The sequence below is a fragment of the Myxocyprinus asiaticus genome, chromosome 25 (assembly GCF_019703515.2).
Source record: "Myxocyprinus asiaticus isolate MX2 ecotype Aquarium Trade chromosome 25, UBuf_Myxa_2, whole genome shotgun sequence".
In the NCBI taxonomy this organism is placed as follows: domain Eukaryota; kingdom Metazoa; phylum Chordata; class Actinopteri; order Cypriniformes; family Catostomidae; genus Myxocyprinus; species Myxocyprinus asiaticus.
In genome coordinates this window covers 17,061,638-17,073,627 of record NC_059368.1, presented here as the reverse complement: position 1 = coordinate 17,073,627, position 11,990 = coordinate 17,061,638, and the positions used below count along the sequence as shown (strand labels likewise).

Here is an 11,990-nt window from a genome sequence, read left to right as displayed (position 1 = left end):
TTTGCCACATGGATCCTATACATTGTGATTCATATCACTGGCACTATGTAATCCGAAGTATCCATCAAATATTTGTTTTGTTTTTGTTTTTATTCAATTATATTTTTACATGTATATATTTAGTTACATGTTCTTCCTTTAAGGTTTGTTGTTATCAGATTAATTTTTAACTGATACGGTGATATCTAATTCAAACAGTACAGTATTACTATAACAAGACTGTTAATATAAGAGTATAATATATGAATTTTTTCCTCTGCTAGGTGAGGTTTTTGAGTCCAGCACCTCTCAAGGTCCCGGCATCAACGGCGACTCCTGTAAGGAAATGGTGACTCCCACACGGCCCAGAACCACAGAGGACCTCTTCGCTACCATTCACAGGTAAATTGCCACAGTACTTTGCTGGGATCCATTATCCAGTCCCATCTACTTTCTTTTCATTCCTTTACTCCCCCGTCCTGTAAATTGCTGTTCTCTGCATTTCATAACTCTAAAGCAGGCTGTCCAATCCAATCTCAGATACATCCATCAAAAGCTGGAGTGTGGAGGGAAAGCACCATGTAAAAGAGTAGGGCTTCTGTGGTCTCTGTCTGTCAGATGAAGAGATACACCAGGCTGATGTATTACTCCACTAGATGCTCATGTACAGTTTAGTTTGGCTGTGTTAAAGAAACATGCACTAGCTCTTAAAGGCATAGTTCACCCATAAATTAAAATTCTTATCATTTACTCAGCCTCATGTTGTTCCAAACCAGTAGACTCTCTTTCTTCCACAAAAGGAGCTTTTAGGCAGAAAGACAGCCTCCATTTAACATTCACTTTCATTGTATAGAAAAAACACAATAAAAGTGGATGGTGACTTTTTTTTTTTCCATGGAAGAAAGTCATACTGATTTTGAATAACATAAGGTGAGTAAATGATTTAAATGATAATGTGTGGCCTTATTGCAGTCCTTCATGTAAATGCACCTCTGTTGCATACCTAATAAGATTCAATATGTTTTTGTGTGCAGGCTGATTCTCAATACTGCATGCATAACCTACATAAATACACACCTACATTGTGTCACAGCCATATCACGTATGTAGGCTCTGCAATAGTCACGTGTAGTGGGCAGGTTTTTGAAGTGCTCAGCACGTCACACAATTTCATTCGGGAGGATTTGGTTTCCTCTGCTTCAGCGTGTGTGTGAGGCTTTGCGCTTCCTTCTGCTCTGGTCCGCTGCAGTCTCGCACAGATATTAGAGCAAAAGATATGCTTGAAATGGAAGACCAGTTTAGATGTAGTGTGACAGAGCACCAGATGCTATATGTGCTCAGTAAATCCTGGGGTTTGCCGAGTGCCACTCCTAAAGCGCTGAGCTTTAGATTGAATAAAATAAAAAAAGTCAGAATGGAAGCTAGATTACAAGCAGTGTATACAGTATTTCTCCCAAGGTTTGACCTGCTGCATTTCAAGGACTTTAACTGTGTTAAAGGGAATGATCACCCAAAAATATTTTGTTATCTTTCTTCCATCACCCTTCACTTTCACTGCATCTTTTTTTAAATCAACGAAAGTAAATGGTGACTGAAACAAACATTCTGCCTAATATCGTTTGTGTTCCACTGAGGAAAGAAAGTAATTGAGGTTTGGAGCACATGAGGGTGAGTAAATGATGACAGAATTGTTTAATTTTGTGGGTGAACTATCCTTTTAATGTGAAGAATTAAAAAAGCAGTGCCACAGACCACATTGTTTTCTCTTTCATTTGATACTTGTAGCTGTTAAAACAGCACTTGCCTTTAATCAGTGTAATGAACATCCATAAAAAACAAGTTCCAATAGACCTCCTATGTTGATATGCCTTTGACACTTTCAACTTATTATGTAGCAATATCCTTCTCTGAAATCTTGAAAACTTCATTGCCTTTGTCATTTTTTCACACTCAATCATATCTGTTACTCTCTTCCACCCTTTTCTTCCCTGATCTCTCCAATGTCCTCTTCTTTATCATTTAGCCTGGACCAGCTGGACCAACATATGAGGTGCGGTCTGGCAAGTAATTAGCCATTGGCGTGTTCCTCTTGCGATGATGCTAGGGGTGGGATTAGCTGTATAATCTTCCAGTGCATCCCAGATTTAGGATGGGTTTCTGCTCCATCCATCAGTTAATCCCATACTCACTAATCTGCAGCAGTTATGCCATGCTAATGAATTTGATTTGATCCTGGGCATACAATACATGCTAGCACTCTTTCATTGACCCAGGGTCCCCCTACTGGTGGGGTGAATAAACAACCCTCTGGCTTAAAATTATGTTGGGCACTTTGCCCAGTTTGCTTTTTTGATTAGGGTTCCATTATGCCTGCACTTCCACAAAGTTGCAAAGTGAGCATTATTCCTCTTTGGTTTGGCTTTTAAGGGACAGAATTTTAATTAAACAACCCCCAATTTACAAACACTTGTGCTATTTATATCCTGCATTGTTAAGTTCTTCCTACTTTTCCAATTTTGCTGTGAAGTTTTGGTTTGCTGGGGCCTAGCTGATTTAATGTGAAAGTGGAACAGAAATCAATGGAGGGAACAGACTCATCAAGACTGAAAAAATTAATCACAAAAATTGACTCGAGTCTTATTCCAGTCATTCAGCTTCGGGAGAAGTTGGATGAGTTCTTAATTGAAGTGAAGCATGTTTAGTTAGTGTGGGTTGACAGTTAAGCGGCAGCTCTGTCAACAGTCTTCAGTTTATTTTCTTAAATTTCAGTAGAACAAATCATCAGTCACAAAATGTTGTTTGTCCTGAATGAACTGCTTTTATTTTCATTTTTTTACTGCCTACTGCCAAACTTATATAAATGCTTGAACTAATATTAAAACATAATTTATTGACCTTTTGCTTATACCTAAAGGTTTCAGTTTCCATCGCCTCTCAATTTCCCGTATGCAGGGTTTCCACAGTCAGAAAAACCTGGAAATATCAGTGTTAAAATAGTGATTTCTAGGCCTGGAAAAGTCTTCACATTTGTGGCAAAATGTTGATTACCACAAAAAATTATTTCGAAAGCAAAAATCGCAGTTACAGTACACATACAATGGAAGTGAATGGGACCAGTCTTAAACATTAAAATACACAGTTACTGTAAATACACAAGAAGTTAACACAAAGTCTTTTCAGCAAGTCAGTTCACTCTGCGGCCATCTTTGGAATGCTTCCAGACAGCTATTTTCTAAACAAATGGCATACAAGTGCAAATCTCCAAAACGGTTGGTCATAATTACGATCAAAAAACATATTTCAAATCAGCAGTAAAGTCTGACAACACTGGTATCATAAATTGTACTTCTTTACCTCAGATTACGCAAAAAAAAAAAAAAGCAATTTTCCCGGTTTATATAGCTAATCTGCAAGCTCTTTCTCAAGTTGTTTGACAGGCGATGTCTGTATCTAAAAGCTGATTGGCTCTTTTACCTGGAAGACAGGACTTACTTTTCTACATCCTTTGACCATTGGGCGTTCCAATTTCTCCCATTCATTTTAATAGAAGTGACCCATCTCTGCTAAATAGTCTCTGTTTAACATTATACATGTTAACATATATTTAGTGAGATAAAATAGTTTACCAGCCTTATCAGTGTAAAATTATATCCAGTATTACAACTTCGTTGCCATGACGACACAACAATGGTAAAAGTGATTTTATCACACTGAAATCATGTATAATGTTTATGTCTTGTGGTTATTAATTTGAAACAGTGTTTATTGTAATGTTTATGAATTGGCCCTATTCACATCCATTGTAAGAGCCTTACTTTTTTCTCTTAAAAATGAAGAGCAATCATCGGAATCATTATGCTGCAAATGTTGTCAATTGAGCTCAACTTGTATTGAACCCAGAACATAACTTTAATGAAATCTTAAAAAATAATTGAAATCTCTATAGTGAATATCATTTTTTTTTAGTTACGCCCTGCTCTAGAATATTTCATAGGCTAGAAATTGCTCTTTGTGAGCACAATCTCACAATTTTTTTTTTTTAAATAAATTAAAAAAAAGAGTTATCACGATAGACTGGAATGTCGTTTGGTATGAACTAACACTCATTACAAAATAACTGACCAAATCTGACTGTTCAACAAAATCTGACCTTTTGTCTTAACTCATATTTGTGCATCTTTCTCAACAGGTCCAAGCGGAAAGTCCTAGGACGCCGTGAATCCGAAGAGGACCGTTCACAAGGTCCTCTATCACCGGTGACCCCTACAGGAATAGTCCCAGGCCTGACTTCCTCCCTGCCTCGCCAGTCTGGTTCCATCCAACGTAGCCTACGCAAATCTGCAACCAGCAGTGACACCTTCAAGGCCCTTCTGCTGAAGAAAGGCAGTCGCTCTGAGACCAGCTTCAGGATGTCTGCTGCCGAGATGTTGCGCACTACCGACCCACGGTTCCAGAGGACTCGCTCTCTTGACTCCTCATTTGACCCTGCATCTCCAACTACACAAAATGCTCACAGCCCCTTTGCTTCTCCGAACCACAGCAAGAGGGCGCCTGAGGACTGGGCACGCAATGAGGGATTGATGCGATGCTCACCAGGGTCACCTTTCTCAACATCTCCATCAATAACTGGACCAAGGTATGGCCGATCCCGGACCCCACCCTCGGCGGCCAGCAGCAAATACAATGCCCGTAGTCGAATCCTCAGCAGTCCCATGACTGTTATCTGTGAAAGGGAAGGAGAGCTTACTGAGAGTGGAGAGCACTGCGAAGAGCCAACCATACCCCTTCCCATCTCTCAGGACTCTAACAGCACTTTATGTGAGCAGAGCAGCAGTTAGGAGAAGAAATGGCTGTCTCTGTAGCAAAGGAAGAACGTCTACACAGCATCAGAGACTGACCGACAGCAGATGACCAAGAAAGGTTGAACTCTGTTGTGGGTCGTGCAGCCCGCTATTACAAGCAGTGCCATGGGTTTCCTGATGTTGTAGTGTGGGCTAAGACATGCTGGGATCTGAGGTAGCGCCATCAGTTCAAGTGGTCAGATCAAGCAGTTGGCAGAAAACTGCTGTATTTGTAGCTCATCAGAAAAAAGTAATCAACTTTCTGTGGCAATACAAGACTCATCTTTCCAATGCCTAATAATAACTTTTTTTTTGTTCTGTTATTCTGTTCTGCTTTTTTAGTTCACCAGCAGTAACTGCAGCGCACAGATTTATATGGGGGGGGGGTTGGTGAAGCAGTTAACAAGCATGTGAAATGCGGTAATGAAGAAATTACTATGTGACTAATTGTTTTCGCTAGTAGTTCAAGTTGATGGATTAACACAGATGCAGAAAGAGGAAGTCTGAGTGTGTCACACCTCAAACTTCACTTAGGCAGCTCTGTCAGCGCCTCTGTCGATTGCTTTCGTACACCAATCTTCAAAGACCTTGTCAGAGTTCAACAGAAGAAGAGCACACTGGTGAAATCTACAATAAGACTTTCTTATAAATCTCTGGTCAGATTGTTTCATCGGAAGTGTAAGGAACGCAACAGGAATTGTCGAAAGAGGGCAGAGGGACTGGTGTTTGAGAAAAAAAAAAGGTTGTTTTTTTGGTGTGTAGGTTTGCACTGTTCATTGTCTCCTTTTAATTGTCATTGTTCAGTGTTTGTTATTTTAAATGCAAATAGTTCATTCTGACATAGAAAGAACTTACTTGAAAAAAATGACTGGCTTTATTTATAAATTGTTCTGGTTACCAAAGAGCCTAACAGGACACTCTAACTTGCTGTATGCCCAGTAAGACTGAAATATGTGGGCATTTATTAAACAGAGAGGGAATGTTCTGTTCTTGTAGCATCTATTGATGAAGACAAGCTTTGATGTAACCGAGGCTTAATAACTAACTCCTCTCCTGTTTACCTGTCAAAACCTTTTCTTGTGCAGTTTTATAATGTTTTTATGTATATACCTAAAGAAATGTTAAGTAACAACTTATTTTCAAAAGAATTTGTACATTTTAGAAATCTTTGTTAGGAGTGGCTTACTTTTGTAGAGTATTTATTTTAGAATAGCCTGAAGAATGTGGCTTGATATACTGTAGCTGGAGATGGTGTTTTAGTGGGGAGGTGAATAAAGTGTGATTAGACAGAGCCTCGTACAGTCTTTAAGTTTCATTTTCACCACGGATGGAATTTCTGTCCTGTTCCTGCACCACCCCAAAGTGGATTAGAAACCTGGAGAAAGAGACAATGAACTGAACGATGCTAAAGAGGATGCAAGCTGCTAACCCTCTGGAGTATGTCTGTGTAATAAAACATGGTGGTATTTAAAAATTGCCCAGCTATCTTGTGTCTGTCTTTGATTCACTGTCAGCTGCCACCCCAAACCACACTCATTAACGCTGTCGCCATGGCACCCACAGCGGTCCATCAAATCCAAAGGCTTTAGGAGGTCATCACTAAACCTCTCCCTCCACCTTACTGACCATCATTGATTCTTCTAAGCTTGATACACTGGCTGTCATCCTACTGGACTAATATTCTACCAATATCATACGCAAGATTACCTTTAGAGGTCTTGTTTAGCACTGGTCATTTGCTAGTTTCAACCTAGAGCACATCTAACATGCGGTTGAGCCAAACTGCACAACAGGATCCTTGTTTAGAATTTGGCTTCTGCGGTGGCAAATATAGAGAAAAAGTGCCTTGATTCTTCACATGCAAGTCTTCTTTTGTGCTGAGCATGTGAACATGATATTCAGACAATAGTTACCTCTAAAATAAACCTGATGACGATGCAGAGAGAGAGAGTGTTATGCCTTGTATATGGATTCCTTTTGCTAGCACCTGGGGTCATGTCCTTGATCAGCTGAAATACAAAAAGTGTGTTTCCTTTGCCTGTAAATGCACCCCTTACACAAACACGCTTGTAAATAAAATTCTTTATTCATCAGTTTTGAAAAAAAAAAAAATCTCAGAGTACATCTACAGGCTACTAAATGAGACCTTTATTAAAAAGGTGTATACGTTCTTTTAAGATCAAATCATGGCCATGCCCCAAAGTACATAAAGGCCAGTGTCAGTTTAACACACTGTTATTTGTTCCCTTAATTTTAATTTTATTTAGTGTAGTAAAAACACAAAAACAGATGACATTATACACTGATGTTTCACATAAATAAAAAGTTAGTGATTCAGTAATGCTACACAGCGCTTGTGCCTCCTTGGGATTATTATTGTCAAATATGAGAATCAAATCCTCAAGATCCTTCCTGCTGGGATGTAGGCAATATTTTACAGACTAACAGGTGATAAGACTTAATTTTAATTCTCATAATGCATTATTATTATATTAGAAATTCTTTCAACATGCTCTTCAAATTATCATTTCATGGTAAATTGCAGGTAACAAAGTGTTAATGTTGCTGTAAAATATATTGATAGGATATACCAGTGTTAAATTTACATATAAAACCTTTCAGGCACTTGTGGTACACAGTAAACAAAAAAGTATCTACACCATGATGTTAAGCAAAAAAATTGACCTCCTTTTCCTTACTTCAGACACTGTGTGGAATGACCTTTTTTTTTTCCTCTTATGCTTTTTCTTCCTCATCTTTGATTAGCCAGACCTCATTCCTGCGGTTGGTCAGTTTGAAGGGGCTGTCATACCCAGCCCTGTAGTATGGGGACTCCTTGAATTTCATCCCATCCCTCTTGAGGCTCTCCATCAGTTTCAGAAGCTCCTCTTGACTGTTTTCACTATTAGCATAGCCCCCATAGGTCCTACAAAAACAACCCCCCAAAAATGTTAATGTGTGTAATAAATACATGACAAACAAAATCATTTTAAAAGGATAGACCCCAAGTACTGTAGTTTTTCTTATCTGGGTTATTCCTGTTATGCATTATATTTTCATCCCCACATCACTTCTTCCTATATTGGATACAATATTAAACAATTTTTAAAGAAGTAAATCACATTAGTTTTCTTTTAACGACAAAACAAGTTAACACGGTTTGAGCGAATGTTGCCATGTTTGCCATATTAAATAATGAGTTTAAGAAAAACCACAGCCTTTTATTCATTTTTCCTTTCTCTAATTAAAATGTTTAAAACAAAACATTTAACCATTTTTTTTTATTAGTTTTTCTTATGCCCCAAATTTTATTGATTTTTCCCCTTTTTCTCCCAATTTGGAATGCCCAATTCCCAATGTGCTTTTAAGTCCTCGTGGTAGCAACCGGGCCAATTTGGTTGCTTAGGAGACCTGGCTGCAGTCACTCAGCACGCCCTGGGATTTGAACTAGCGAGCTAGCAGTGGTAGCCAGTGTATTTTACCACTGAGCTGTTGTAATATCTCTTTAAAAGAAATATTTCAGGTTCAATACAAGTTAAGCTCAATCGACAGCATGTGGCATAATGCTGATAACCACAAAAAAATTATTTGGACTCGTCCCTCCTTATCTTTAACAAATAAATGAGGTTAAAGTGAGGCATTCACATGGAAGTGAACACCAAATTTTAGAGGGTTAAAAGGCAGAAATGTGAAGCTTATAATTTTACATAAGCACTTACATTAATTCTTTTGTTTTTATTTCAGCTGTAAAGTTGTTTAAGGTCATTTTAGGGTTTACAGTGTTACATTGTCACAGCAATTAAGTTGTAAAACTGGATATAACTTTACACAGAATAGGTTAGTAAAATTTTGTTATCATGCATATTGTTCATATCTTGTGGCTATACTTTTGAAACTGAGTATTTTAACGTTTACTTATTGGCCCCATTCACTTCCAACTGTTTTTTTCTCTTTTAAGTAAAAGGATGGACAAGTCAAAATGTATTTTTGTGGTAATCAACATTATGCTACAAATGCTGTCGATTGAGCTTACCTTGTATTGAACACAGAATATTCCTTTAAAGAACAAAAGCCACATTAGTTCCTTAATGACATCATATTCCAGGAGTTTTTTTGTTTCATTTTTGGTGGTAAAACAGTGCAAATCTCAGTACGTATTAGCAATGGTTCTCATTAATTCTGTGATGTTTGATAGTACACGTATTAGTTAATCTCCCACTGTAAAAACATCCCATCCTGTTAGATCAAATTACAGAAATGGCTATGATATTATGGAAATTTCAAACATTGGTTAAAAACTCAACATTCAAGTTGACACCCTTGGGTAACTCTCAATCCCTCACTTTAGCTCTTTATTTCCAACCTGTTAGGCATCCTGTTAATTATCTTGCCATTGTGTAACTAATCAAATTATAATCAAATGTAAGTACCTAAGCTTGAATAAAGCATATTTCCAAAAGTCTTGTATACCCTTTTATTAAAATACTTCCTTAAATTATAACGCAGGCATATTCTTTTATAAAGTTTCAGTTCTCATATTAGGAATGACCCAACTCAGTAGCTAAATTGCATCTATGATGTACAAGCTCTTGACACAAACATACCTTACAAACACGGTGAACTCTTTTCTGTTCTCAATGAAAACATCTGCATCTGAGGGTTTGGGTGGGTCAGCCTGATGTTCTTCAGGAATGTAGAAGGACACTGTGAAGGTGCTTTCACAGGCAGGTCCTGCCCCAGGGTCAATCATACAGCTAACTGGTGCAGTCATCTCCACCTTACTCTCTAATACATGACAGTACAGAACACGCTTTCATTATATAGTTTATATCCAAGGTGGTTCATTATTTTGAAGGTGCATAAATAAGCAATGATCTCAGTCACTTAAATGTGGAAGCCACAAAAATCCACAAAACCTTTATGCAGATACAATACCACCTGGTGAATCATTAGCACAATTTACTCTTGGAACACAATCTGGCACATGGTTTTTATTAGTATAAAGGCATCCTGAGATGTGATTTACTGCAGTATGCAAGCTCTGAGGGCATGAGCATTGAACTCATTTGTTTTACTTATGGTTCACAGACATTTTGCAGTTCACAAAAAAAAAAAAAAAAAAAAAAAAAACTCCATTCCAGGGTTAAACACTGAATGTTTATGCATCTGGAGATTTCTCACCTACACAATAATCCATTGCTTTTACATTATCTAAATGAAAATGTTACAAATCGCAAAATAACTACACACAGGGCCATCTTTAGGAATTAATGCCAGAATGCATCAAATATTGTATTTTTCTAGAGTTTTTGTTTAATGGCTTGAGAACATATAATCGAAATCTGGGTTTATGAGATGTGAGGCATAGCTATCCACAGAAATATCAACACTTACTGTTTTCATTGGTTCCCTGGATGTATTTAAAGAGTCTTCTAAAGCCTGTGCTTAAGGCTGAGTCCTGCTCCATGCCAGCAACAGCTGTGCTCACCCAGTTTGTTGCATGGTAAGTACGGACCTCATAGTCACCCTGAAAAGGACCAAATCATCATGCGTGACAAGCCAACAACATTAACACTTAAACGCATACCTTGGGTCTTTAGAGACCCGGGACTGCATTCCACCTAATGTACCTCAATTTTTTGGAGTTGCACCCACACCTCTTTAGTATTCCTCAACCTTTCTCTTCTGAATAGTGTAACACAAAAAAATGCCACAATTGCAAAAAAAAAAAAATTTGTTATAATGGTTTAAGTACCAAAAGTGTATAGGGTCATTAGAGACCCTAGGTATGTAATAGTTTGAATTTATTTCTTATTGATTTTTTTTTGTATTCCATAAATAATATTTTTACTATTATTTCATATTTATACAAGTTTACCATCACAGGATATTTCTGTTTATTACAAGAGAAATTAGTACTATATTCATACAAATGACCGCTATATCATATACATTTTCTATGTGACAATGGTGAATTATCAGTATTCCATACGAGTACAGACATGCGTATTTTACATGCTATTTGTTCCTCAAAGTGGCACTGCTGTTTCAATGGAAATGGAACATGGAAGTAAACTATAGCAAGTGTAACACATGAACAGTATGATTTGGCCTGAGAAAATACATATGTGTAGCTAATGTGTTATGCGTAGCTCAATATGTGTTTGACAGCCAGTTACATCTCATGAAATTTCAGCGTGAATGTCATTAAAGACCCGAATATGTAATAGTCTTTGGTGAAACACATCTAAGGGTTAAACGAGTTATAAACAAGGACTGTTTCACTGTAGACACCAAAAACAAAATGCAAACATCTTATCTCTGCAAATGAGCTACAATGTAAATATTTACAAACCAAAGTCTGTAATGAAGTTTGTGGTGAAATCTGGTAGGTTCTTGCCAAATTACACAAAATGATATAGCTTGATCTAGTTCACTAACCTTACTCTCTTGGGTAGTGAACTTTGGGTTCTGTAGTCCAGAAGAAAACAGAGTTTGTCCGATGGCTTTAAGCATCTCGACTCAACTGTAACGACGTTATTCAAAATTAAAAACTGATAAATATACCAATAATATTACAAATGCGACAAATACAAGCAACGTCACTTAAAATACAAGCGAAAAGGTATTTTTATTACCATCATAAACAACTTTTATCGAAAAATATTTATATGCATGTTAAATATAGAGTGAAATCAGTTAAACTGGGCTGCTTTTGGACAATGAGATGATGCCATTCAAAAACTGGCCCAATTTTCCCTTAATTCAGCCTGCTGTATAGTACATTCGTTGACTATTTAATGCAGCGATATAAACTTTAAAACTCACCTGTCTGCTGCCGAGTTGCAGAAAATGTCCGAAACCTCAAATGACAGAGCAGTATTTATTTATCCGTCACAGACAGACGTTTTATAACGTCTATATAAAGAAGAGGCCGTTACAAGCACTACGTAACAACCACTTGCTTAAGTAACGCTGACACGGCCACTTCCTTGTTTTCATGCTCGCGAGAGACGTCTTGATTGGTTGTGAGGAAAATGTAAATTAGGAAAGACACGCCTCTGCAACTCTACACCAGGGAAGGACAATTATATCAGCGTCTTCTGAAACAGTGGAAGAAAATATTGGAAAGCAGATGGCAAGAAAGAATAAGCGAGCGAGAAATAAAGT

General features: G+C 37.6%; 2 protein-coding genes across 8 annotated transcripts in view; one reads left to right on the top strand and one right to left on the bottom strand.

Moving 5' to 3' along the window:
* Positions 1–6,296, top strand: part of LOC127416025 (NHS-like protein 1) — a 154,056-nt gene extending 147,760 nt beyond the window's left edge. For 5 of the 7 annotated variants that reach the window (XM_051655095.1, XM_051655094.1, XM_051655098.1 and 2 more), the window contains 3 exons: positions 264–381; positions 2,003–2,029; positions 4,169–6,296. In XM_051655095.1, coding sequence (XP_051511055.1) covers positions 264–381; positions 2,003–2,029; positions 4,169–4,817 — 794 coding nt within the window. In that variant the 3' untranslated portion in view covers positions 4,818–6,296. The remainder of the gene's footprint in view (positions 1–263; positions 382–2,002; positions 2,030–4,168) is intronic. The other 2 variants (XM_051655101.1, XM_051655096.1) reach the window with 1 other exon arrangement.
* A 1,061-nt stretch (positions 6,297–7,357) lies between these two features.
* Positions 7,358–11,814, bottom strand: LOC127416026 (heme-binding protein 2-like). Its single transcript, XM_051655102.1, has 5 exons — positions 11,649–11,814; positions 11,262–11,346; positions 10,215–10,347; positions 9,425–9,605; positions 7,358–7,746 (listed from the first exon to the last, which is right to left on the bottom strand). Exons 2-5 carry the CDS (start codon positions 11,334–11,336, stop codon positions 7,557–7,559), a joined length of 579 nt encoding a protein of 192 aa, XP_051511062.1. The 5' UTR covers positions 11,337–11,346; positions 11,649–11,814; the 3' UTR covers positions 7,358–7,556.
* Between the last annotated feature and the right edge of the window lie 176 nt (positions 11,815–11,990).